Source organism: Neocloeon triangulifer, unplaced genomic scaffold (assembly GCF_031216515.1).
Source record: "Neocloeon triangulifer isolate White Clay Creek 2 clone unplaced genomic scaffold, ASM3121651v1 ptg000003l, whole genome shotgun sequence".
Lineage (NCBI taxonomy): Eukaryota > Metazoa > Arthropoda > Insecta > Ephemeroptera > Baetidae > Neocloeon > Neocloeon triangulifer.
This window is the reverse complement of record NW_026775546.1, coordinates 2,307,940-2,329,484: the sequence shown is the minus strand read 5'-3', so window position 1 is coordinate 2,329,484 and position 21,545 is coordinate 2,307,940. Positions and strand designations below refer to the sequence as shown.

At 36.4% G+C, this 21,545-nt stretch overlaps 2 protein-coding genes across 5 annotated transcripts; one reads left to right on the top strand and one right to left on the bottom strand.

The window, feature by feature from the left end:
* Positions 1 to 369: 369 nt before the first annotated feature.
* Positions 370 to 20,762, bottom strand: LOC132193185 (protein piccolo-like). Of its 4 annotated transcripts, none has more exons than XM_059613654.1 (12): positions 20,522 to 20,762; positions 8,179 to 8,231; positions 7,908 to 8,002; positions 7,002 to 7,562; positions 6,839 to 6,943; positions 6,189 to 6,583; positions 5,653 to 5,897; positions 5,477 to 5,560; positions 5,237 to 5,368; positions 5,015 to 5,182; positions 2,161 to 4,807; positions 370 to 1,058 (listed from the first exon to the last, which is right to left on the bottom strand). In XM_059613654.1, the coding sequence occupies exons 2-11, from the start codon at positions 8,183 to 8,185 to the stop codon at positions 2,208 to 2,210; spliced, it is 4,392 nt and encodes a 1,463-aa protein (XP_059469637.1). In that variant the 5' UTR covers positions 8,186 to 8,231; positions 20,522 to 20,762; the 3' UTR covers positions 370 to 1,058; positions 2,161 to 2,207. The 4 variants fall into 4 exon arrangements, with proteins under 4 accessions (XP_059469637.1, XP_059469636.1, XP_059469633.1 ...); XM_059613653.1 differs by lacking the exon at positions 20,522 to 20,762 and adding an exon at positions 13,026 to 13,408 and having other exon boundaries at positions 5,653 to 5,813; XM_059613650.1 differs by lacking the exon at positions 20,522 to 20,762 and adding an exon at positions 13,026 to 13,407.
* LOC132192869 (protein Star-like) lies at positions 16,073 to 17,382 on the top strand. The gene is made up of 5 exons (XM_059613055.1): positions 16,073 to 16,361; positions 16,417 to 16,589; positions 16,660 to 16,854; positions 16,905 to 17,117; positions 17,166 to 17,382. Exons 1-5 carry the CDS (start codon positions 16,229 to 16,231, stop codon positions 17,295 to 17,297), a joined length of 846 nt encoding a protein of 281 aa, XP_059469038.1. The 5' UTR covers positions 16,073 to 16,228; the 3' UTR covers positions 17,298 to 17,382.
* Positions 20,763 to 21,545: the final 783 nt, after the last annotated feature.

The window sequence follows — 21,545 nt, the reverse complement described above, 5'->3', positions numbered from 1 at the left end:
ATAACAATTGTTAACAATGCAGCTTTTTCTGAACTTATAAAAATATCCCAAATTTAACATTCAAGAATTCATTGCTGGAAGTATAAAGCAGAGAAATTAATTTATTTTATTTTTGATTTTTACATTTGTTACTCTCTTTAGCCGTCGTTGTCTTATTTACGCTTAAGAATTTTTTCTTATAAATGCAGGTGCACAAATTTATTTAACATTTAAAAATTTTGATTTGAATTATGATGAAATTGAATTATCTGAATTATTTCAGAACTGAAAATTTGATCTTTTTTATGAAACAATATGTTACTTAAAAATTAATTTTGACAACTCAGCATTACAATAATTTGATACAGGAGATTGAAGAAAATTTGCAGATTTTAGAATTATTTAAGTCCATCTTTTATTTATTCATTAATACAAAACGTGAAAGTAGCTAAGCTCGTAACTAAAAAAAACTTCATCTACTCATCTTTTGATCACAAAATTGAAATTGGCAAAAAATTAAGCACACAAGAAGATATACATGTAAAGTTATTTAAGTACCGCAACATCAATAAAATTTCCATGTCTGCATTCCACACATTCATGATATTATTAAAATGCACGTTCATGAAAAATCGTAATATAAATATCTTGGTAATTTCCTCCTCGTCATTGGTTAGTTAAAAAAAAGTATACAACGGAAAATAAAGAGAGATAGATACAACGTCGTCGGCAAAATCGAGAGCGTGTAGTGGTCTTGCAGAATTATATAGTTTTATTACAGGCGGAAAACTTGAAACAATAATTATATTGCTGCTAGACAAAAATGCACGTAATTAAAAGCTCATACGCATGGGCATCTTCTTCTTTTTTTGTTATGGCAGGTATATCCACAAATTTTCACATATCTCTTAATTTGTAAACTCATATATTTACAATTCTATAAATTTCTGCGAATCATAATTCTTCCTCAAACGTGGCTGCTGACATTCTTTTTTTCGGAAAATTTTCCTCAAGCTTCATCTTTTCGTCAAAGCGCCAGCCATCTCTGCAGAATTACAAATCTGAGTAGTGACCCGCACCTGTTTTGGACAGAGAAAATCATAAGCAGAGACCTTTTGAAGTGATGAATTTCAATATATAGCAAATCATGTTAGAAACCACAGTATAAAACTAAAAACTAAAATGATAATGGTACATAAAATTCACTATCCTTGAATTTTGAACTAAGGGACGTGCAAAAAACAAAACCTTTCACGCATGCTTGTGCTCAACCGATTTTCTCCTTCGGCCTTTTCACATTTTGTGCAGAAAATCGGTTGAAATTTCTCATAGGGTGGGTCTCTAGTCAAAATGAGAAGCGTGCGAAAAACGGAATGTTCCTCCATCATTGAAGCAAACTGCACCATTTACGGGTCAATGCTGATGAGAGAAGTTAATGAAAACTTTGATTATGTTATGGATGGCAGCGATGTTATTTAAAGTTCTCGCGCTTTTAGTGACTTGTGAAAAATGTCGTGAGAGATTTATTGATAAAATATATAATTATATGGTTTGTTAGCTGAATGTAAATGTGATACAAAAACAAAAACGAGAGAGAATATATAACTTCTACAGCTAACTACTTACTTTTCATTATTTTATTCGCAATTGCATGATAATGTAATTAATACCAACCCCCCACCCTCGCCAGTGACCTTGTGAGGACACCTGCATTTTTCTAAATTTATAGTTTTTTGGTGGAGTTTACTCCAAGTGAGAGAAGTTTATGGCAAATAAAAAGGGTCAAATAATAAATAAGAAGAAAAGTAGCACAGTCAAACTATGAAAATAACTTATTATTTTAAACCAGTGACAGGGCGTTAGGATTAAATCGAAATAGCGGAGCCTACTCAATCCAAATAACACGCACTACGGAAAGTTGAGCGGCGCTTAATTGGTGCGCGCAGAACCTGACTCAAAAGCAAAAATTGTCATCGCACGTCAGGAAATGAGCGAGTAATTTCCGCCGCCAACCACTTTGAGCTAACGAAAGTTTTTTTAAGCCTCAGAAAAATTTTGTGAAACTTTTGCATTTTTGTGTGTGTTTTTCGCCAATTCAATTCGTATAGCCACAAAGTTCTAATCAATGCTTTCAACGTTTTTTCAGTCTCTTATATATTTTGATTTTTTTTTTCAACGAACCTGGGTTTAATAATTGGAGTGAGAAAGAGAAGAGCAATTCAGACGGTTCATGAGGCCGAATTACAATTGTTCGCTTGCGAGTTGGGGGTGGGAGAGGGTTGAGAGGGAACGAGAGGGGACTGGACAAACGGCCTGATCCGAGGGCATTTGGCGAACTGAGTTTCCAAGGGACCTGCCCCTGGCTGCGAGAGCACGCGGTACGCCCTGGCGGGAATGGCTGCGTATTCTCTGGGGTCCATCATGCCCCAAGAATTGTAGTAATCGACATAGTCGTAGTAATGAGGGCCGTACATGTGTGGTGGAGGGTAGGCAGGGTAGTACTGCGGCATCATGGGCGGTTGCTGCGTCTGCAAGGGCGACGGTCTTGCACCTCCGCTGTCAGAAGAGGCCGAGCTGCCAGTGGTGCCTGTGTCGTAGGGGTCATTGTCCTCCTCTTTCATGATTCGCAGGGCGGTGGCGTGGATGCGATTTGACTTGCTTTTCTTACCCTTCTTTTTAGACAACTCTTTGGCGAGTTCACGGACAAGCTTAGCGGCCACTGTCGGTGAGGCTGGAGATGTTATTTCGGAGCTGCTGAGGCTACTGCTGTCGCAGACCTCGGCCTGCAGAGGTAGGCGAAGGGTGTCCCGTTTGGGCTTTGCGTCCGGTTTAGTAACCGGCACTATCACGACATCTAAACTCTCCTTTTGCTGCTGCTGGGAGTCACTCTCCTCTGCCTCTTCGTCCTCCTCATCGTCACTGCAGACGCCAGCGTCTTGCAGCAACTTAAAGAGCCGAGAGTGCGTCGCGGCCCTTTGGCACGCCAGCATGAGATCCAGACCGACTTCGGACTCGCTATCTGAAATCTGGCGACTCAGGTCGGTCACTCCTGAATCATCCTCCGTCGAGCTGCGCCTCTTGTTTCGCTTCGATCTCTTCTCGCAGGCAGAGGTCGTTGAGGAAGTTGACCTTTTCGGCTTTTCCTCGGGCTGTTGTGCCACAATTTTGGGCTGTTCCTCTTTGATAGCCGGACTTTGAGGTTGCGCCGGACTGCTAGTGTCCCAGTCGTCTGACTTTTCCTTGTCACTATCTACAGGTGGGGTTGACACTTGATGATTGGTGGCAATACTGTGAATGCTGCTGCAGGCACTCGTCCTTCTGTGGCGCACCGTTTGAATGCTTGTGCTGCTCGAGTCATCCTCCCAGTGGCTGTCCTCGTTTTCAGGTGGAGGAGCTGGATTTCTTCTCAGAGGCAATGAGAGACAAATTGAAACTTCAGGACTGCTGCCAATGCTCGCATTTGACTCGCTCCTTTGCATCCACTCTTCAACTTTTGCAGCTGCCTTTGCTTCGGAGCTCTGCACCTCCTCGCTGTTGCCAACGGTCAAAGTGGCAACCGGTCCACAGTTAGTGCTGCTGGGGCTTATTTTGATTCTTAAGGGAAGACGAACGGTTACCGTGGCGTTTGCCTCGTCATCACTCTCCTCTTCACTCTCGGACTCTTCCCTGATTTCTGCGGAATCTGCTTTGGATATTTCAACTACTGTTGAAGAATTCATCAGTTTTCTATCACACGGTTCTTCATCACTGGTTTCTTCCTCCTCATCATCTTTGCAAAGAACGGGCCTTACTGCCTTTAGGCATACTTCTTCTGTTTCCGATTCCTCTGATTCAGATGAGTTTTTACTTTTTGCTGTCTGTTGCTTTATGATATTTTCTTCTTCCTCAGACTCTTCTTCAGACTCCTCTTCCTCACTTTCTTCTTTTTTGGTTTGAGTAGGCCTGGAGGGAATTTTAATTTCTTCCTCAGACTCTTCTTCCTCAGATTCTTCTTCCTCCTCTTCACTTTCTTCCTTAGTGTCGATCACCGTGGTTCTTGATTCGCTCGGGGTGACGCTTTTTCCGATGACATGCTTCTCGTCAGACTCCTCCTCTGTGCTAGTTTCATCATCATCATCCTCTTCCTTTGCACTAGTATTTGGGTACTCGTCCTCAGTTTCTCCCTCGCTTGATTCTGTTTCAGGGCACGATTTATTCCGATTCCATCCTCCATTCATCCTCCTCATGCTTTCTGCATCTGAAACGTCGCTCTCTTCGTAAATAATGCTGAGTTGTTTACTTCCCAGGGAGCAATTGCTACTGTCGGGCTGTTTTATCGTCGCCTCCTCTTCAGGCTCACTACTGTCATCCTCATCTGTGGTGATCACTCTTACGTCAGTGACAGATTTAATTGCTTGTATCGCGCCGCTGCTTGACCGTTTTGGCTCTACGTTTTCCTCTTCGTCGCTGTCCTCAACTTCAGTTTCCGAGTCTTCACTTTCATCCGACGAGTTCTGGTCCTGGTCTGTGGTGGAGGCAGCCTGATTGTCCGACTCACTTTGCGATTCTTGTTGGCTGGCGTAATAGGCCGCCGCTTGGTGCGGGTCATAATAGCCCATTTCCTCGGTGGAAGAGTAGCCAGAAAATTCCTCCGACTCATAGCCGTTGGGATAATAATATCCAGGAGGGTATTGCCCATATGTTTGGTAATAAGCGTATATGTATGAGTCCCAGACAGGGTCGCCAGAGCTCCCCTCTGGAGGATAGTACCAGGAATAGGGAGAGGGGCAAGGAGATTGGTTAGGGTAATACATGGCCTCAGCAGGTGCTTCGCTATATGCCAAGCCGTCTACAAAATAAAAATGTTTTTGAATTTCCATGAGTATTATAAAGATCTAGTAAAATCCTAATTTTTCTAAATATCATTGCTGTGCTTATATATTTTAAATTATTTTTCATTCTTATCTTATTCAATTGAAGTAAGTTGGACCCATCCGTTAATTAGTATGGTGCCATGAAATGGATGAGAGAATATTGAGAAAAAATTTAAACTTACTTTCGTCTTGATTTGTCCCTGTCATGGCTTGCAGCATTTTAAAGGACCGAGAGGGGATTGCACTTCCAGTGTATTTGCGAGGCTCGGGTTGCGCCCCCTGTTCTGAGGGTGGCACGTAAAGCTCTGACGTTACTCTAGTCTGCTGAACGGGCATCCTTTGCGCTTGAGCTATTCAAAAAGTTTAAAAAATTTTATTTTATAAATTTGATCTTCTAAATCTACCATAGCCGTCAGCAGGTATATTGTTTCCATCAGGCCCTGTCATGGTTTGTAGCATTCTGAAGGCCCTGGAGGGAATCGCCGCACCTCTGTATCTAGGATCAGCCTCAGCGTGTAAAGACGAGTCTTCGTCAACTAAAAATAATTGAAAAAATATAATAAGAAAATTTGAATGTGTAAATTAAATCATTTTTTTTTTATAAACTGCCACCACCGTAAAAATAAAAAGCTGAAATACGCTACCAAAGCCATTAATTTTGTGACCGTTCGTCAGCTCCTTTACTACTGCAGCTCTCAGTCCGTTTGAATGGCCGTTTGTCATTTTTTCTATTTATCAGGAGGTTGATACATTAATTTTCAACTCTCAAATGAATGATGGAGGATGTACATAAAAAAGAAAATATAAAAAAAATAATTGCCTTGTGCTTTGAAACGATCCATCAGGGCCTTGTCATCATTTGAGAGCTGCATTTTCTTCATCTGCTGCATTGGAGCGGGAGGGGGCGGCCCTGAGTGAGAGACTGGCGCCGCTTGTGGCTCGGCCTCTACCTCGTCGTAGGAAGTGATTCTCTGCAGGACCCTGAATGACCGAGACTGTGTTGGATTATCTGGACCAGGCGATGCCCAACCACCACCACCAGCCCGAGGAGACAGCACTCCGGGGCTATGTTAGTGCAAAAAAACAGAGTTAAAATTAGCAAAAAGTTACAAGTGGTTAATTGAAGCGATTTTTACAAAAATTAAAGTTAATAAGCTTTAGCGTAATATTTTACAAAACCGCTGTCAAATTCGGGTTTTTTTAAATTATTATTATTTTTTTTTTTTTAAATAAAATAGGACATTTCAAACTGTTTTAAAAGCATCATCAATTTAATTAATTGTTAAAGAGTTTTAATTGTAACTACAATTTTAATATTTTAGTTTGATGTGTTTTTGTGAATAAAAGAATAAATACCTAGTAACAACTGGTGGGCTTGCTGGCGATCTGCCTTCGACTTGAATTGGGATGACCCTGACGTTAGCACCACCCTGCTGCTGCTGCTGCGGCCTGTTTTGTGGAGCGGCGTTCATAGGCGAATTGCGTCCTTCCATTTGAATAGGGATGACCCTGGTGTTAGATGGCTGCGTGCTGGTCGGGGTCCACATGGGAACGGGTGACTGTGGAGACGGCGAGGCCGAGTTCATCCAGGGCATGTTCTGCGTCTTGTTCAGCGCCACAGAGGCAGGCTGAATCGGCGGCAGCTGCTGCTGTTGGGGTTGATGCATCACCACAGGGATGTAAAGTGTACCCGGGGGTGGCTGTTGAAGCTGGCTCGGAGTCGGGGAAGCTCGAATTGGCTCATTTCGCACCTGAACAAAAATTATAAAGTGAATGAAAATAAAATTGTATAAAAATGATAAAATATGAATACAAAAATAAAATAAAAATAGCAAAACATTATAATTAATGTAACAGCATACAAAAGAGACAAATTAAAATTAAAATATGATTAATTTATGAATATTGGGTAAATTTGAATAACAATACACAAAATAAAAAGTTTCAAATAGAACTAGTAAATAAAGATTTTTTTAATAAAATAAAGTTTAATATCAAAATTTTACCTGTTGTGGAACAGGGGGCGGCGGAGGCGATTGGTAAGTCATTTGTGGGGACGACTGCTGATACTGGGTCGGAGTCGGAGAGGCCCGAACTGGCTCATGTCTCACCTAATAAATTTATAAATTCAATAAAATTAATTATAATTTAATTATATATTAAATTTACCTGTTGAGGAACAGGTGACGGTGGAGGCTGTTGATGAACCAATTGTGGAGGCGGCGGAGGCGGTGCCGGTGCTCTGACCACCTGAGGCATCGGGGGTGGCCTCTGCTGCAGTTGGGGCTGAGGAGAGGATGGGGGTTGCGCCGGCAGGGACGCTTTCATCACCTCAGCCAAGGAAGGCTGCTGTAGAGGCGGGGGCCGCGTCTGTTGTTGAGGGGGCAGCGGGGGCCGCATTTGCTGAGGGGACGGAGGCGGTCGGTGGTTGTTCTGAGGCATTGGGGGCGGCGGAGGCAGCACGGGAACGGCCACTTGGGGTGGCAGGATGGGCATCGCCATTGGCGGCGGAGGTGGCGCTTGCTGGCCGTTGGTCGGAGGCGGTGGAGGCGGCCCGGAGACCCCTTCGTTGGCAGCATTGCGGCAAATTCGACGCGCCATGCGAGGGCTTTTAATTTGTGAGAGGTCGATGCCCCCGGGGGTGTAGGTGAAGGGCTTTTTGTCTTTGCTCTGGCCCATCATGGCCACCTGGATGGCCGCTGGAGGCTCCAAAGAGGAAGAAGGTGGGGGCTGCAGAATATTGAAAATAAATATAAGTAACGAAATTTAAAGTAAAAACATTTATTTTCTTTAAATAAAAAGTAAATACTTTTTATGGCTATGCTACACGTTGCACTTTCAAGTAAAGCGTGTTGCATAATTGACATTTGACAGGGGGTTAAAGTTTGTTATAGCAATGGCGGAGTTCGCTAAAACTTCTTTTTAGGTAAAAAATGCATAATCTTGCTCACAGTATATTTCGTTGTTTAAAAAAATTATTACGATTTTTTATAGGCAGAAAAATGCTGCATAAAACTACAAAAAAGTGATGGAATTTCTGTGAATCTAAGTCTAAAATTTCATAATAATACTAACCCTAGGTCTGGCTGCCATTGGTGCTCCAGGACCGGGCATCGGGGGTGGAGGAGGCGGTGGCGGAGGTGGCACTCCGGGCCCTCCACCCAAATCACCTATAACAACAGTTATCATCTCCGATTAATTCCGCTGGATCAAACATGCGGTTTGAGGTTTTTAATCAATAAAAATTGTAATTAACGAGCAAACTGGCCTTGGAAACGAGACGCGTTCCCAGGCGATCCCCTTGCAAAAAGAGAGACCTCGAAAGCAATAAAAACGCTCATCTCACCTGACATGTTGGACCCTCGCTTGGCCCCACCAGATATTTGACTCGATTGTTGTCTGCAATGAGAAGAAGAGAAAGGAGTCGTGTATTAAGTTGCAAATACAAATATAGTTTTAAATATAAACGGTGTGTTTCTTTAGCTACTTGTATGTGCATCTGTTTATTTGTTTCAATCTGATGCAAACAAGAGCGCACCGCTTGCATTCCAATTATCTCTCTCTGTTTGTTTTTCACCGCTGCAGTGCTAAATCGCAGCAGGCAAAATATGCGCAGCTGGCTCGAGAATTAACTCTAGGAACAGCCGGTGGATCTTTTATTTTAATTTTTTTCTAATTCGAGAGTTTCGAGCAGGATGCGTCCTGCAGGTTTCTCTCATTACTCATTGTGACAATTCAAATTTCATTAATTCCACCGCTGTCGAACAACTTTCATGCAACCTTTAAGACACGTTTCAAGGTCTTAAACCTTGTATAAATAAAAAATAAAGAAACACGGCCGGTTTCAAGATAAGCAAAATCTGACTCGTGAAATGGAGCAAAATGCCAAAAAATATTTTGGACAATTTGATTGATTGATTAATAGTTGAGAGCAAATTAAGGTATATTTTCTATTGTTTCTAATCTCAAAATTTGATTGTAAAAAACACACTTTTTTAATCTTTTGCTTGTCAATTTAATTTTAGTCTGAAACTTCTCTTGTATTTAAAGTAAAATGAGCTACAATTATGATAATTAATATATTTTAATTCATAATAATAAAGGAAGCAGCCTGAATTATTACAAATTATACTAATTTTGTCCCTTTTTATTTAATTTTATCCAAATTGACTGCTTTTTTTCTAGAAATAGACCTTAATTTAGGCATCAATAATGAAAACCCTTTAAAAAAATACGTAACTCCTTTAATCAAAAATCAAATTTTTTTAGTCTAAAAACACTTATTTGTAAAAGTAAAGTTTTTTAAATTTGATTTGCTTTTTTAATATTCTGCAGATTAAATATCAATTAATAATTAATCGCCATTTGATATAATTCAGCAATTTTATTTTATTCTTCACTTTTATTTCCAATCGTTCAATTTAGGTGGTCCGCGCGTGGCTGTTATAAAAATAGTCGATCACTCTCGCGAATCGCCTGCTCCGAAGAACAAGAGTCCCGAAAAAGTTTTGTTTTGGTCTTCGGGGGCGACACCAGCAGGCCGTAAATTATGGGTGCTAAATTTAGAAGTCAGTCGGCCGGTCGCCGGTCATCCTCCGTGAGAGACATAATGGCAGTTCGCGAACCTTGACCTTGGATTTACAACCTTTAGCTTATAGGAGACCGATCTGGGTATTTGCCAGCGGATCGACCGATTGGCGAGTTTGCGCAACCGAAAAGAGCGAGACGCGCAAAATTTATTGCAAAGGTTATATTTAAATTGAGCACAAGCACACCCCACATGTTTGATCGTGAAATTGTTTTTCCGGAGTCGAAACTCTAGACAAGAGTAAAATTTATTTTTATTGAAATTAACTTCGTTGTTAAATAATATTAAAATAGTTATAGTTATGAATAAATTAAAAACATAATTTTGGTGTATATAATTTGAGAATTTTTGGGGTTTTCAAAAGTAAAAAATAGTTATATTTTGTAATTCTCATAGATTGATTTAAACTTGATTGAATTTTAAAAACATTTTGGTCTTCATGATTATACAGCTGTTACGAAACTAAAATACTAAGTTTATTAATGTTTAAAAAAGCCAAAATTCTTAAAAATATTTGAGTTCTTACAATTATAATACTTAGTTTTTTTTTTAAGAATTTTAAGCTTGCTTTACAAAAATGATTAAAAACTCAAATTCTATGAAATTTATATTAATTGTGCATTTTAGTATGTAAAATAAATTGATTTTTAATTTGAAAATTTGTAAATATTTTCAAATAAAATTGAATTTTAACTAGAATTTATACGAATATACATAATTTTTTAAAACTCATGTAAAAAAATAAAGCATTCCTATTTTTGGTTGGAACAATTTTAGAGATATAGTTTATGATAAAATAATATTTCACTTCTCGTTCTCCCCTATTTGGCACAACGCGAACCAATTATTTGCCTAGTCTCCAGGCGCGTGTGTGTGTGACTTATTTTTCTCCCGCAGCTCGTTGCAAGGTTGCGATTAGCATCGTTGCCCATAAGCAGTCGTAATTATTTAGTCGCAGAGATGAAACCGCATGGCTAATTCGACGCCTAGCATACTTATATGGGCTTATAATGCTCGACGGCGCCGCGCACGTCGCTCATTACCGCGGCTGAATCACTTTACCTCGCCCCGCAGCAAAACGAACCGACCGCAGAAAACGATCCAGAGAAAAACAGCACATTTATATACAAAGATTTTTCTTAGTAATTTTATGAAATTTTCTGCTTACAGATAGTTATTTTGTATTCTTAAATAGAAATACAAGGAATTTAAGAATTTTTCTAAATTGTATAATCAAAATAAATAAAAAAAATTTATTATAAACAAGTTTGAAAAAATTAAATATAATTTTCCTTTGTCGTGTATTTTATCAATAAATTATATTTTAATTGTAATTTTAAAATTTTGGATTTGTTGTTGTTATTTGCCTACTTCAAATTTTGACCCAATTAATTTTCATTCTTGTAAATTACTTAAAAGGTTTTTCTTCAGATCCAGGTTTTTTAATTCTTGATGAAATATCGGAAAAATAACAATGAATAACAATTTAAATTTTTAATATTAATAAAATTTGAACAGGCATATTTTCAATAAAAAGCCCACTTTGATAAACCATGATAATGAAACATAATAAATGGAAAATAAGCTTTCGATTTCAAATCTAGCACTCGTCAGATTGTCAAGGACCACCCGTATGCAAGAAGTCTTTTTAAAAAACTGTGATTCACGGCAGAAAGCTTTTTTGATGAATGATAACAAAGCGAGTGTACTTTCCCTACTTGACTCAGCTCTCGTATTTAAAAATAGTGCCATCAACGGTTTATATTGTCAGCATCTTTCCTCAAACGCATTATCCAGAGTATATAATATGATGTCATCTTTCTCGGCCGCAGCATCAACGGCCGCTTTTCACATCGCCTTTCCAATCCTCTCTACACGCATATATATTTTATGACGATGATAAAAAAAGAGGCAGCTTCCAGTCCTTCGTGTAGTCCGGCAGACCACTGTCTGGCGCGCCGAGAGAGTAAAAAAAAAACGGTCTGCACTTGATACCCTATGCTGCTGTTTTGCAAGAGAGACGCCTACTTGGAATCGGTGGGTGTTTCGATTGTAATTCACATGTGGAATGAGGAAAAACGCATGGTAATAAAATGCGGTCCAACAATGAGGGAGATGATTCAAAAATAAAATATTCTATAATAAAATGTGTTCTCGATGATGACTAACCTGGTCAGTAAATTATCAATGTAGCAACTTCCTGGCAACTTAATTTTTTCATTTTTATTTTGTTTAATTATCTAGATTATTTTTAAATAAATTATTTACTCATTTTCATTTCAGCAGTTCCAATTGAAATATGAAGAAATAAGTTAAATCTTCAATATTTTGTAATTTAATTGCGGTTATTTTTGCGTTTTAATCGGTTTTAATTGAATTAAAATAATAAATTGGCTTTACATTTCCTACCACTTGGATATTGCTTGTGTGAGATTTCTATTCAAAAGTTAAAATTTTTGCAATCATTTTCAAAACACTGGTTTCCTTTGTTCAGTTTCTAAATTCCATGTTATATTTGTACTTTTAAAATAAAAACTATAAAACCCATAAAACGACAACATCGGGAAAAACATACAAACTCTAACAATAAATTAACTTGCAACTTTTTATCAACTCTAACAACAAAATATGAATTTATAAATTAAGAACAGAATATATCAATTAATTGTAACATTTTTCTTGTAGAGTTTTTAATATCTGACCCAAAAATAATATCAATTTTTATATATATTATAATGATTATAAAACTGCATTTTATTTATTTAATTTGATTATAATCATGACAATGAAAATACTGAAGTACATTTCAGTACATTTATTCATATAGTACCCACTTTTACAGCAATACTGGACTCGAGTTTGAAATTATAATGATTGTTGCTCGCCGTGTCTCACTTTTCACCCCATGTTATTTGCACGCTGTTCTGCAAGGAACAATACCGACTGGAAAACCAGTTTTCGCGTGTAAAATTAAAATGTTCATGCTGCGACCACACGCACTCCATCTTTTCACAATTTTTAGCAATTTCCTCGGATTAATTCCTGAGTTGGAAATTTGCATTTAAAATTTATAAGTGTATGGAAAAATATTGAATTTCTAAGTGAAAGAAATTATCATCAAACATTTATTCTTGAATCAAAAACCCTGCATTAAATTTTATGAAATTCCGTTAATTTTACACACAAAAATTGTTGAAATCCTTGCGGAGAGATCTTTCAGGCTAATGCATTATTTTTATATGAATGTTTTTACTTTTTAATCAAATTAAACCCAAAATAATAGGCTATTCATGATCAATTTCTTTGCACTTTGGATTTTTTTTTTTCATTAGAAATGCTCCTTATAATAGTTAAATTTAATTTTTTTCTTATTTTATATCAAATTGCAAATAAATTATTTCTTAGTAGAAGAAAAATTTGAGAAATTTCAATTATTAATATTTCTTTATAGATCTTTAAAATTTAATAATAATTGAAAAAAAAACTATCAAAATTTTATTAAATTATTTTTTTTTTTTTAAGAAACATTAACTTTACAATTTCAACTACAGCTGATAAGATTTTAAAATCGTGGAAAAAATTATATATAGATTGATAAAACGTACATCATTTCCAAAATCTGCCGGTCGACTCCCTGGTCGTAGGAGACGCGCTCCTGGGGCAGTTGCTCGATGATGGCGTTGGCCTGCGGGTAGAACTGGGTGAGCATCCCCCGGTACATGTTGTAGGCCAGCCTCTTATTTTTGTCCGCCAAGTCGGCCGTGTTTTGGTTGTTGTTGGTGCCGCTCGTCACAACAGTGCGCGTGGCCATTGTGAGCGAAAAACTTGAGAAAAAACTTCTACAAAACAAAGCGCACCTGCGGCTCAGGTCAGCGCGCGCGTGTTCACCAGTTAGCACTCGGCGGTTAACTGACGGCCAAAGAAAGAAAGAGCAGCCAGATGGTGAGAGATGGAAAAAGAAGGAAGGAGCAGCGAGCACCGAGCAAGCACTCCCGCCGCGAGACAGACGGACCATCGCGATCGAACTTGGCAGGGACGAGAGATAATTATTTGCAATTTCGTACACTGTTTTTGATTGTCGATTAAGCCCGTGCGTTTTGTCTAATCAGAGTATATGATAATTTATTTTTTGTCTAATAACAATGAAGTATTAAGACCTTTGGTCCATATTCAAGTTGAATCCAACGTTTTTTTTAATACCCTCACAAAAACTAGCAACGTTTTCTTTTGCAAGAAAATTCTATAATATTTTATAAAATTTCTATAAAATATTATAGAATTTTCTTGCAAAAGAAAACGTTGCTAGTTTTTGTGAGGGTATTAAAAAAAACGTTGGATTCAACTTGAATATGGACCAAAGGTCTTAATACTTCATTGTTTAATATTATTTATTTTGTTATTATTAATTTAATATTTTTTTTCTTTCTTGGCAATTTTGGTTGAAAGTAACGGAAATTTCATAACTCTTTTGTTTGTGGTTAAAACAAATTATTAAGTTATTATATTATTTTATTTTTTCCTAACTTTGAAAATTGTCATTCTTGATAAATTTTCTCTCATCAGTGGGGAAAATTGTTCATGAAAATAGTTAAATAATAAATTGCTGCAATTTCTTCAATAATAAAATCACAGACAGCTAAGCCATTGTAACTTTCAGCCTCAATATTCTGTTCACAAAATCTTCAGGGACAACCCCAGATTACTTTTTAAAATATTTGGTTTTTAACTATTTTTAACACATGCTTAGCTATTCATAAACAAAATGCAACTTCAAACGCTGATTTAGAAAAGAATTTCAAAAGTCTGTTTTGACGTATCAAAAAAACTTCAATTTTCTCAAGTTTCTGCATTTTCTTTTGGATTAGGGAAAGATGGACTAATTGTAAGACTAACACAATTTTATTTGAAACTGTGATAATTTTTTTCAGATAAATATTTAATTGTGTTAAACTCAATTAACTGAATTATAAGTTAAAGTCCCAATATTTGTTGATTTAATCCACAAACTTTCCATTGCTCAGCAATTTGACCTCAACGTAAAGACGTAAAATTTTTAACGATGAGAGTGAGAGTGCCGTTTTTATTTATAAAAAAATAAAGGTTTCCGTATTTGGGCACGCCGCATGTGGGTGACCTTAACCCAGCTGCATCAATGCCAATGTTAAGGCGCTCGTTGGTTTTCCTCTCAAAAAGGTACTTCCTATTTTTGGTGCGAAATGCTCATTGTTTTGGCCGTGTGGGTTTTTTTTAATTTGATTTTTCTGTGAAAATAATAAAGTCGAGAGAGACAATTGAAGGTTATCTGTATAAATGTGTGACAATTGTTTTTATGGCACACACGAGACAGTCGTACACGTTGATAGAGAAAGATAACAATTATTTGCGGGGCATTGATTAGCTCTGTATTTGGCGCAGGAAATGATAAACAATTATGGTGAACCTCGCACAAAAGACAAACTCAGAGATTTACGCGTAATTTTAAAATTTGCGGTTGTGTAAATTTTGCTGACACGCTTTCCGGTTCGTGGTTAAAGCAATTTTAATTCCAAGTAGAGTTTCTTGCATGGTCTATTTAAGTCTCTTACTTAATTAAATTCGTGACAAATTTAAAAATAAGAAAATTTAATGCTTTCTTAAATGTTTCACAAAAATTCCCGATTTAGAAATAATTGTTTGAAATAGCCAAAGGGAACACAATTTAAAAAGAAAAATAATTGCATAACAATCCAGAATAAGTTATTAGAATATTGTGTAATTTAAGCGTTTGAAGATTTAATATTCTCCAAAATTTATTTATTAATAAAATAAAGAAAATTGAATAAAAGCTTTTTTATTTTACTTGCCGATATATTCTTTTTTCTATGAAATAGGTCCTCCTTTTTTTAAATAAAAGGCGAGCCAATTAAGCGGCCCATCAATTGCTGGCCGCAATGGCCAAATGACCCAATTCGGGCGGTCGCGGGACGCCGGCCAATCAACACCCCTCTCGGCGCGAACTAGGTTGCACTCCTTTCTTTGACTCGTCAATCTCGCGAAACGGAAACAAAACGCGAAGGGGTCTTTCTTCTTCTTCTTATTTTCGCCGAGCTCCTTTTGTTTTATGGCTATTTTGGTTCGCGCAGATTTAATTAATCGCTCGATTGAAACACACAAAGTCCCCTCGCTTTTATGACCTAATTACGGGCACGTACGGCGAATAACAGCCCCGCAGTAAATACACACATACGCACATTTACTTTCGAACGGACGTGCCGTACCTTTTAATTGTTTTCTTCTACTCTCTCCGCCACGTTCTGTGAGAAAGTAATTTTTCGATGTTTGTCCGATTTGTTGAGCTCGCTGCTCCGATTCCCATCGAGAATCTGTTGAATCGTAGCCAATTATTCAACCCTTTCAACTTTCAATTTTTTTCGCTGCCTAAAGATTGCAACATTTGCTAAATTCTTACGAAAAAGAGCAAATTTAACTAATTATTGTTTTTAAAAATTTTGAAAAAATTAAAAAATTCTGCAATTCTGGTAAAATTTCACAAAAAGAAAATAAATAGACAAATTTGAAACATTCTGATTTTATTTTCTGGAATTTTCAAACAATCGAAAAAAAATCAATTACTTATTGAAAACTTTTATATATACTGAAATAGTCCATTTGATGGTAAAAGTTTTTAAGACTACTTAATTTTTTTAATATGAAAAAGGTTGAAAAGTAAATTCAAGGAAATGTATATGAAATCAAGAGGGTGCAATTAACCGAAATTAAAAGGTGGACAGGAAACGACCAACCTGATAAAGGGCGCTACAAAATTGATATGCTCACACTGTGCGCCATGCCTTCCAACAAGCGAGTGGTCGTGGCAATTTTAGTTCTCACGACATTTATTTTGAGTGCTTACAAATTTAAAGAATGGAACCAGCGACCGCAGACTCTTTTGGCTTACACAAGTATGCGTTTGCAAATTTCGTTCATCACTCGATTTTTTGTGCCATTTTTTTGCAGTGGACCAATTTAGCGGACTGGCTGAGAACGACCCTGTTTTGCTCGATTACACTAGAAATCTTTTGATCGAACCGGCAGACCGGAATTCTCCTTACGCCCTTTTCAACCCTAATGCCACCGATTATACAAATATGAACTCGTCTTTAATAGCTTACTCGCTTTTGAAAAACAGGGTATTTTTTATTTTTAACTCATGGAACTGAACTATTTTGATTAAATTTATGAACGTGAAAATCATTTCAGAACAACGGATTTTTTGTTGATTGTGGGGCTTTCGATGGAGAGTCTTTGTCCAGCTCGCTGCCGCTGGAGAAATTGTTTAACTGGAAGGGTTTGCTGGTCGACGCCGGTCCTAGACAAATTCAACGACTTTTGCTCAAAGGCAGAAAGGCGTGGATTGCGCCGACTTGCATGAGCAAGAACAAAACGTCCATGAAGGTTTCAGTTAAAATTCTAATTTATAAATTTGAGAAATAAATCAATCTCAGGTCACTTTTGTGGACAGTGGGCTGCAGAGCAAAATCGTGGAAAGTGGCACAAAACAGAACGAATACACTTTTAACGTGGAGGCTCTTTGTATTCCATTTCACACTTTCATGAACGTCCTCGGAATAACAAAAGTGGACTTTTTTAATCTGGACGTTGAGGGAAACGAGCTTGATATTTTGAGAACTATTGACTTTGATCGAGTGTCCGTTGATGTGGGTTTTATTAATTTTTATTACACACTTAAAACTTGAAATTTTTAGTTAATGGTCATTGAACATTACAACAGTCCTGTTGCGGTTCACACTGAAATAATTGCCCATATGGAGAGAAATGGTTTCAAAATGCACCACAAGGATACCTACGACTTCTGGTTTATTCACAAAAGGGTTTAAGTTGTGAACTTATTTCTAGTTATCATTGGTACTCATGTTTATTTTTACATTTTTAAAACGGTCTGAATACTTTGGAAATTTTAAACAACGCTCATTTTCCAAAGATTCTTATGTAACGATTATAGATTGTAAATAATTTTTTGGCAAAATAAATTTTATTGAAGATTTTGGAGTTGGATTGGTCTGTGCTTCAATAATTATTAGTAGCCAATAAATCTTTCATTTTTATAAAAATATTTTCTTTTAAATATCTGTCAGCTTCTCAACATTAGAATTTTAACTTTTTTACTCTGTTGTTCTGTGTTGTTCAAAACTCAAAACCTTTTGAATCAAATTATGCCAATTAATTTGAGCTTTTTTATTCAAACGCCCTTTTTTTATTTTAAGATTTTAAGAAATAAATTGAAGGCGCAATGACTAATGCAAATAACAATTATCAGCCTCTGATATGTACCTCGTGACATTAATTTGTCTTTCGTGTCGGAGAACAATAGGAACGCGAAGGGTACAATTCATGTGAGAAAACAAGACGGACAATATTGAGACTTCGCTCACCATTACTCACGCTTCATTTCTTTCACCTTCGCGCTGCTTTATGTAAAGCTTTTAGAACGTTGTAATTATAGGCTGCAGGCGAATTGTTCACACACTTTGTACAGAGGTGCGATTTCGTTGCGAAAACAAACTCGGAGGATATTGTAATTACAGACAGCGCAGAGGACGCCGGTATATTGTAGAAGTTAGACTTTTAATGCGCAAATTCTGATCAACGTAGATCGATCAATTGCGCAAATATGTATAGCGTGATGATATTTTTTTTTTAAATCGTCACGTCCTGCGGAGAAAAAAATCCCACAGAAAAAAAGCAGAAAAAACTGCAAGAAATTTATTACAAAACTACGAAACGAAATTTTTTCTACTAATTTTCATCAATTTACACATATTTAGTAATTTTAAACATTGCACAATTTTGCTCCGAAAAATCACAGATTTTAGATGAAAAATTGCTTTCGATAAGGTGTAAACTTCAGATGATTTTAAAAAAATGCAAAAAAAAAGATATTTTTACGTATCTAAATGATATATCAAAGAAAAACATACAAAAATATAGGTTTTTTTTTGGTTAAAAGTAAAACATTTTAAAAATAATGCAATTTAATTATTTATTTTAAAAAATATTTGTAAAAAAAAAAAAAAATTATTAACACAAAATTATAACCACTTCTTGCATTTTTTTCTAATTTTAAAATATTACCCTATTTATCAAAGATGGTGAATAGAAAAAATAGATTTATTATGGAGAATTTTATTAAAAAATTTTAATATTCATTTTTTATTTCTTTTCTAATTATTATTCTTAATTGATTGAAAAAAATGGACAATTCAGAGTGACCTCTGCGAAAAAATGTTTCTGGTTGCTCTGCTCATGTCAGACGGGCGTCCACTCTGTGCTCTTGGAGTGGTGAGCGAGATAAAGTTACTCTCTCTCGAGATTTCAATTCAATGAACCTTGGAGGTGCACCGGTCGCACGAGAGCAAAAACGAGGCAATCTTCTAGCCGTGCACTCTTAATCTGCGAACGCGCTCTGGAATGTATTTTACGATTCACGTCTGCCGGTTGGAGACGCAGAGTGTGTTAAACCCGTCATTGACTCACGACGAGAGCCTGCTTGGGTGGGTGGCGAAAGGGGCATTCAACGCAATTTTTATCCGCGGATCGAGTAACGAGAACTCGCCCAAGAATCGAATCAAAGAAATTCCGGAAATTCCAATCAAGCTCTAATAATAAGATTTATATCAAATTTATCTCAGGGCTTAAAAATAGATGTAAAATTGAAATAAAAAAATAATTGAGAGCGATTTCAAAATAAATTTCTTTTTACGATTTGAAGTGAAATCTGTAGAGAAGGTTTTCTTGTTTATATATATTTTTTTCAATAAAAATGCATAAAGCACGCGCGTGAGAGACAAGAATGCGAGCTCTCAATTATTCATCTCTGCCGCGGCAGATTTCTCCTTTGTCGCGGCGGCGCATCCAAGTAAATAACTGAATTAACGTCAACAACTTGCAGTTTCTATTGAAAAGTCTCCGTCTCGAAAGCTAGTAAATTTCAAACCTGATTAGTTTTCACGCACCTTTTAAAATTTTACGAGGAGCACCTGGCTTCTTCGCCGCAGGTGCTTAATTGAAAGCACTTAAAAGATTATTAATGATTAAATTTCTTTACGAGTTGCAGGGGTTTAATGATTTTGTATAAATATTCCCGATAGAATTTTAATTTCAGCCAACATTAATAAAATTGTGCAATCTTATATTGTAAATTTTATATTAGAAAATAACATTAAAAAGCAGTAAAATTTAAATAAAAATGGAAATCTTTCTAAAAAATTTACCTTAAATTTTTGTTTTATTCTTGAGGTCAAACAAAATGTTTAAAGTTGGCACTGATCATATAATTATATTTAAGTATTTTTAATAAATAAGAGTTTATAAGTTATTAATAAATTTCAAAAGTATAACTTTGATAATTCAGCAGATTATTCGATGATTAAAATATATTGATGAAGCAGAAATTTTTTTGCAAATCGTTTTTTTATATACGCTTAAAAATGGTAACATTTAAGCAAAACGATTTAAAAACAGAATAAAATTTTCAAATTGTTGCATGCAAAATAATTTTGTTGAATAGAAATACACATTATTCTGGATTTCTGATATTATTATTTTGCAATTTTGAATTGTTGTACTGAAGTCAGTTTTTCTAAATGAAAATTATATAAAAACCTTATGTTGATACAACCATATATGGGCATGTAAATGTTATTAGTGCTGTAAAAACTGCATTAATTTCATTTTGAAATTTCATGCGACTTGAAAAATTTCTAATTGGCATTAATATTAAAATGGTTTCACTTTCCAATTTTATATCAAATTAAGAAAATGCGATTTACTCAGAGTTACATTGATTTATTTACCGCCATTTAAACCGCTTTAAGTGAGAAATTCGTGCACTCCGTGACTTGCAACTTTTGCACTCTAATTAAAACTTAAAACGCAATTTGTGCTGGTTGAAACTATGAAGCCTCGTGTATGCAATATGCATCACACCTCTGGACTGTACATTTTCCAGAGTCGAAAACAAATCTTCAGAATAAATACTTGCATTTGCCTTTGCCTATGAGTCGTCGAAATAATTTCGCACGTGGGTGCCGAAGGTACGTACCTGCTTAGAAGGGTTGAAGGAAGAAAGGTGTCCCGGCGTGCGGCGTTTTGGTGCGGCGGTGCCACTTGCGCTCGTGCCTCTTTTCTGCTTCTAACTCTCAACACACATTTCAACCAGGAGGCTTCGGGCTGTGGGTTATTTTAGTCAGCCCGTGGGTTGGCACGGACACACAAAACTAACTGCCCTGCGTGTGTATGCGAAAGAGAGGAGGCAGAGCAGATTTCTGGCCAGCGGACCCTCTCTTCTCCCTCAATTATACCGCGCGCCGAAAATCAGAAACAAGTCTGAACAAGACGAAGCTTGCGGAGACTATACAACACTCACCCCTCCCTGTGTGTAATTGGCCGATTGTTCACAAAAAAAAGAAAAGGATCCACAGATCTTTGAACCCGCGACTAGACCGAATTTTTATAAATAAATTTTATCATTTTTCTAGGAAACCAGTGTTTTAAATGATGTGAGGATTTAAATTTAAAGAAATTTTTCTTATGGTGATAATTTTAATTTTGGAATAATTTTTCAAAATTATTTCCCGAAAAACTATTTTACATAATCGTTGTTAAAATCTCTTCATTCTGAAACTAAAATTGAACTAAAAGATACACGTCTCTTCTATACACAATTAATAACGTATTTAAAAAACTTTTGTTCCAAAATTTTGTACAATCAGAATTAAATTTTTGTGTCATTACAAATCTATTTTTAAAAATAATACATGTATAAATCATTATCTAATAAAAATTTTTAATTTCATTAAATTATTCTGCATTCAAGTTTTTCTCACACTTAAAGGTCTCATAATTTAATAAAAAATTATATTATTCGTAATTTGAAGAGGATTAAATGTGTCGATTGTTTCCGAATGAGGGCGCGAGGGAGTTTGCATGGAGCTACTTTTGTTTGACTGCTGCCCCACTGGGTTAATTTTGGACCACTGACTCAGTTCCGACTTATTATTAATTTATGTATGCCATCGCGGCCGACGCTCGTCGCTGCTCTTTGGAAATCTCGAAGCAATTGAGAT

Coding starts and splice junctions, on each gene's coding strand:
- LOC132192869 (XM_059613055.1), top strand. CDS start 16,229: ATGCTCACACTGTGCGCCATGCCTTCCAACAAGCGAGTGGTCGTGGCA. Junction 16,590..16,659: donor ACTCGCTTTTGAAAAACAGG/GTATTTTTTATT, acceptor AAATCATTTCAG/AACAACGGATTTTTTGTTGA. Junction 17,118..17,165: donor TTGATCGAGTGTCCGTTGAT/GTGGGTTTTATT, acceptor TGAAATTTTTAG/TTAATGGTCATTGAACATTA.
- LOC132193185 (XM_059613650.1), bottom strand. CDS start 13,231: ATGGCCACGCGCACTGTTGTGACGAGCGGCACCAACAACAACCAAAAC. Junction 7,563..7,907: donor CAATGGCAGCCAGACCTAGG/GTTAGTATTATT, acceptor AATATTCTGCAG/CCCCCACCTTCTTCCTCTTT. Junction 6,944..7,001: donor CGTCACCTGTTCCTCAACAG/GTAAATTTAATA, acceptor TAAATTTATTAG/GTGAGACATGAGCCAGTTCG.